The sequence below is a fragment of the Ranitomeya imitator genome, chromosome 3, assembly GCF_032444005.1.
Source record: "Ranitomeya imitator isolate aRanImi1 chromosome 3, aRanImi1.pri, whole genome shotgun sequence".
In the NCBI taxonomy this organism is placed as follows: domain Eukaryota; kingdom Metazoa; phylum Chordata; class Amphibia; order Anura; family Dendrobatidae; genus Ranitomeya; species Ranitomeya imitator.
The window spans coordinates 678,954,682-678,960,681 of NC_091284.1; the positions used below are offsets into that span (position 1 = coordinate 678,954,682).

A 6,000-nucleotide genomic window follows, 5' to 3' on the forward strand; every position below is an offset into this window, starting at 1 on the left:
CCCCCCCCCCCCCCTCTCACTGTGTACTGTATTTTAGATCCCTTAAGGAACTTGAACCTGTGATCATCCAATCACTTGTACTATAGCCAGCTCTGTTAGGGTCTCCTATGGATGCCAGCTACACAATGACTTTCACAGGAGAACAGTCATGACAAGCATGGAGGTTTTCAGCAGACCCCAGGCTGTCATGGCAACCCATCGGTGCCCCGTAAACATGTCATGGGCACGAAGAATGATTGACAGCAGCATTTAACAAGGTAACAGCCGTGGGTGTTTTTCTGCTGCACCTGCGGTTGTAAGAAGAAGATGATGGCTGAATAACATAACATACTATGTCATATATTGGGGAGGCATTGACTGTTTTCTCCTTGCCCAGCCAGGCACTGTGAAATGGGCTAAAGCACATTCCCCCTTTACATGTATGGGACTGGATATAGATCACCAGACTGTTGGATAGCTGGGAAATCCTAGATTTTTAGGGTGGGATTCCACACTGGGATATATCCTAGTGATGTGCCAACATTCTTAAGAGCTTTCTCTCCATATTATAAAGAGGTTTCGGTAATGTAGACTTATAAACTATACCTAGGCTGTTAGGAATTGCATCTTTCTCTTTGCTATGATAAGTCACTAATTTGGCTGCATATATTTGTTTGAGTTTTCAGCAATTTTATTTAAAAAAAAAAAAAATGTTCTCCTTTTGCAGGTGGGTGAACTCCTTACAGCCGGCACGTGTGACTCGCTGGGGAGGCATGATCTCCACGCCGGATGCGGTGTTGCAAGCTGTCATCAAGCGTTCTTTAGTGGAAAGTGGCTGCCCAGCGTCCATAGTAAATGAGCTGATAGAGAATGCCCATGAACGCAACTGGCCGCAAGGTTTGGCTACTCTTGAGACAAGGCAAATGAATCGGCGGTATTATGAGAACTATGTGGCAAAACGAATCCCAGGAAAGCAGGCTGTGGTGGTGATGGCCTGTGAGAACCAACACATGGGCGAGGACATGGTTTTAGAACCAGGGTTGGTGATGATATTTGCTCATGGGGTTGAAGAAATTTAATTGCACACAGATGAATATATGCACTCCTTGTGCTGCTCCTTATGTGCCGTCCTTTTCAGAAGGCAGGGTCTTGAGTCCCAAGCTAATCGCTTAACGTATGAAGTCTCTGGACCCCACTCTTGCTCCTGGTGCCTACGAGTGTGGAGTAAGGACTTTGTTGTTGATTTTAAAGACACTCCAAGGGCACATCATCTGATTTATGTTGTCCTTCGCAGTGCACTATGGCATCAACTTGTTACAACTTCAAGCAATCCATATTCATTTCCTTATTTCTGCTTAATGTTTGCTGGAAAGAAAGTGGCCCATGAGGAGAAAAGCAAACGCCAACAATATGCCGACGTGCAGAAGAAACACAACTTGTGAAGGAGCAGAGGCATTTGTAACGAAGTTCTGGGCATTGTCGATGAGGTGCAGAGGCTTCCTCTCAAATCACTGGTATCTGTAACAAGATATGCTACGACTTGAACTTTTGACTTGTGCAAACCGCTGTGGACTTGGGTTTTGCAGGAGAATTTTTCTGCAAGTAGGCTAGAATAAAAAAGTAGATATTTTTTTAAACCCTCCGTCACTGGCACTATCTTCAGATGTTCAGATTATTTTGGTTTTGTCACAATAAATTAGCAGCAATATGCAGCAGACAATGCAGCCGTTCCATAGAAATCCTGACGCTCATTCTGTCTCATGTCATTTCCATCCATAGATGTGAACAAATAAGGGTACCACACTGCGGCTTTTCTTTATCTTGAATGAATGGAAAAAGCAGTGGCTATAAATTCCAGGTGCTTTTGTGAAATTGTGTGGTGGCGTGTGTGTGTTTTGGGTTTCTCACTCCCAACCTCTTAACGAAAGGGAAGACGGAGCACAAAGAAATGGCATGACACTTTGTTGGGTTTAGTTTATTTTTTTCTTTGGTTAAGCTTGTGTATAATTTTCTTACATATGTTTTGAGCATAGCTTTTTTTTTTCAATTTTGATTTCCTTTATTGTCGTAGAATTGTTGTAGTTTGATTTTGGTATGCAGCAGTTTCCCCTTACACAACAGGTATAAAGTTAGGGGATAACCTTGCATAGCCCCTGCCAGTATGGACAAATGTAAACTAGCCTTTCATTATCTACACTGTTGTATAAATCTACTTTTTGTCCTATGTAGTTGATTCTGCACAGATTCGCTAATCATAAGGAACCATATAGTCTACCTTTTGGCCATAGTTTTTTTTACTCTGGTGATATTTTAAGGATGTTTGTGAAAATTGTTGTAATTCCGGTGATTGGATGCAGTACTCGCATCATGTAGTCATGACAATTCAGATGGGACTGCGAGAATCTGCAGAGGAGCACGGCAGGGGCTTTAAGGGTAATTTTTTATTTTATTTTATTTTTTACACACAGGATGCTTATGTCCTTCACAAATGGAAACCTTTTAAACCGCTTTAGGCCACTTTCACACATTCAGTATTCAGGATTGGGTGAAAAATTCTGAACTGGTGATGTGTTTCTATTATACTTTTCCCCTGATTGTTCCGCTCCTGATCGTGGCTTAATCGGAGGAAAAGTATAATAGAAGCACGTCACCACTTCAGCATTTCGCACCCTCTCCTAGTTTTGGCTTACAAGTACTCATGTAAAATACTGACCAAATACTGAACGTGGTCATAGGTGAAAATTTCAGATTATGGTTCATTAAGATTAAAAACCCCTCTCCCTTAAGTTTCTCATATTGATGGGTGCACCATCCATCTATTGATGACCTACCCTAAGGATTGGTCAACACTCAGCACCCCACCAATCAACTGTTCAGATCCATTCACTGTTTACATTTGGCTACCGCCAGATCCTCCCCTCCAGTTTGTTATTGATGACCCTTCCTATGGGCGCAGTCCGATGGCTGTATTAATCTGACCAAGATTAGGTTGCAATGCTCGGACTGGCCAGTTATTCTCGTGACCGGAGTGTGACCGCTGCATAAAAATATATAAAGTTGTCACTCTATGGTCGGGATTTCTACTGGCCAGTCCGACCATTGCACATCGATCTGTCTGACTGCGTCGTAAGGTAAAGTAATCAATAAAAGTTTGGAAAACCCTTTTTTTTTTTTTTTTTTCCTCGGAAGTGCTTCTTTAATCGCCAAATAAAGGGACTTGTTGATTGACCAACCATTCTTAAAGGTATGTAAATAGGATTTTAGGTTTATTTTTATATAGTCTAGCCAGACCCAGCTGCATTTCCGCGCTTGTCTTTTCGTATGGAGCAAAACTTGAATTAAACATTTCTGACTCCAGTGCTCCTAAACCATACGTTTTATCATTTATTTCTCAGTGGTCTTTTAAAAGCTTTGTATGTATTTTCAGTGTCACTTTAAATGTTCATGGTTATCGTGTTTTTGCGTTTTGTTATGTTTTATTTTTGTCTTGCTATTCATAAAATATACATACATTTTGTGAATTTGTTTTTCTCCAATTTTACCATAGATTGAACCATGATGGAAATGAGTCTTGTGAGTTGTCATTATCGGCCATTTTGAAGACGTCGTTAATATGTGTATTTTGTGCCAAAGTACATTTATTTGACGTGCCCATAGCATACATCAGACGGATAATCCCTCATTTACATACAGATATTGCTTGCCTTCTGGAGATGGTTTTCTTAATCTCCTTGGATGTTTCCTTTGTTCACTTTCCTTCTGGGGGCTTAGGAAAAACGATGGGCATAATGAGATTAATTGCTGGAAAATACCACTATCTAAAAGATTGTTTGGCCACATGCAATGGTCTATAATCTAAATATACATAGACTAGTACAGAAATCATGGGAACTGGGTTACTTGCTGATCACATAAAATATCGTTGGTCATTAACAGGGAGAAAATTATTTAACTCCAAATGGTACATTAAAAGGCTGTTCCAATGCAGTGGCTAATGAGACCCGCTGTGCTTTTCTGCCACAATTCCTCTAGGTAGATGTTAGCAGTTTGTATAGCACAGCTTACTCTGTAGTTGAGAACTGGGCAGTTATTACTTGTCAGTGCAAAATCTGTTCACTTTAGAACATGACTTCTAAAGTTCTAAAACTGTTCTGCAGCAATCCTTTTTTTTTTTCCTTTTTTTTCTTAACCCTGCATAAAGAAGAGTACATCTTAAAATTTAGATTTGTAAAGTAATGGGAAACATAAAATTCTTCTTTCCTTCAGGATCCACTTCTGGCTGTGGCTCAAAATAATACTGCAGCGGTATTTTCCCAACCACTCGAATAGCAGGGAGTATGATGAAAGCACAAATAACAAGTGGTTCCCATCGTTCCTTGTTTACTTTTTTGCGGCTATTACATGTCACGTGATTTTTCGCCAGTAACTTGCCTAGATGTGGTCTTGAATGGTGCAAGATTGCTGTGGCCAGTGATTGCCTGGAGTCGTCACGCGAATGTTAATATACATGATGTCATTAATACAGTGGAGTAGACAAAGAATAGCTGGAGCCACTGAAGCAATAGGCTGTTTAAACAAATTACATTTTTTTTTTACCCCTGGTTCAGCCCCCTATTTAAGGATTTTCTGTTTTTTTTTTTGTTTTTCCTTAATAAAGCCCACCATAAAATCACCCTTTATAGTCCTGAATGCACAGACTGGAGTAGATCCTGCAGTCTGACTGCCATGTGTGTTTTTCTGTTTGAGCCTTATGACCCCATTACATTGATCACCTTTAATTCTAACACTGATGTATTAACCCAACCTTAAATTTTCATTTTGTCTTGTTTTTTTCTTTTTCTTAAAGGTCGACCTATTGGGGTATAGTTACAATGATTAAACATCCCCTCCAGAACATTGTGGTCCCAAAACTATGCTGGCATGCATTTTGGGACCCACATTTTTATTAGGATCTGTTGATGCATTTATGTGATTATAGCTAATCAGATCTGGAGGGGGTTAACCTTTCCTTTGCCCCATCACTGCTCCAACTTGCAAAGTAAAAGTTTAAAATGCATTTACTGGAGAACTGATATTCTGTTACGGAGTCCTAAGAATACTCTGTTTTGCAGGATGCAATGTCAATCTCTGTGAAAGTTGGCTTGGCTCGCCTTCATTATCTTGTTGCTCCCCTGCTTCCAGGGCATAGCCCCCTTGTAGCTACACCCATGTTTGATTGTGGTCAGTCAGTGTATGATCTATACATACATTAATAACAATATTTTGAAGGATTAGTATTATATGAAGGCATGTATCACTTATAAAATCTATAGAGAGAACATCATCTTGTATTTCGCTAAGAAATTGGGCTAACAGTTGGGGAATACTTGTTGCCTTGCTCGGAGCTTGCTTTCATATTAAATTGCTTAGTAAGCTATAAAATACACATGGAAGTGTGAGCTTGTATGTTTACTGTATAGTGTCTGTTTCTCTCTAATATCCTGTAGGATTTTGTCTCTGAATTTCATTGGCTTTGAGCTTTTCTAACCCAGAGATGTGAACACTCCCTTGATCTTCAACCAGAATTCATTGTTGTGTACCTGTGTAAATTGTGCAATCTTCCTTCGCCTTTGACTTTCCTGTATGTATCGCAGTGTGGCATTTTGAATTTAGGTTCATTTGTGGAGAAAAAAAGCTCTAGAAATGTCTGCTTAGGTCATTTGTTCTAAGTCTTCATGCATCTCACATACTATTTAAAATATACTTTAAAATGAAAGTGCATATTTTTCGAGACACAAGTATGAATAAATAAACTTTTTATAAAAATTAACTACATGTGTTGGTGGTATATTGTCTAGAGTGAAAAGTCCAAAAACATTTGTTCAAGCAGAAGACTCTTCAGGAATCTCTTCTGTAAAGTTTTTTTTTTTTTTTTTTTTTATAATCTTTGAATGGATGTTGTTGTTGTTTTTTTTTTTTTTAAATGGTTCTTTCACACACACAAAGCGATGAAAATTCCTAGTGACTCTTACAGTGACTTAT

The 6,000-nt window shown here is 39.3% G+C and overlaps 1 protein-coding gene across 1 annotated transcript in view; it reads left to right on the forward strand.

The window, feature by feature from the left end:
• Window positions 1-5,784, forward strand: part of RNF41 (ring finger protein 41) — an 83,233-nt gene extending 77,449 nt beyond the window's left edge. The window contains exon 6 of the mRNA XM_069758401.1: window positions 707-5,784. Within this exon, the coding sequence (XP_069614502.1) occupies window positions 707-1,058 (352 nt within the window). The 3' untranslated portion in view covers window positions 1,059-5,784. The remainder of the gene's footprint in view (window positions 1-706) is intronic.
• Window positions 5,785-6,000: the final 216 nt, after the last annotated feature.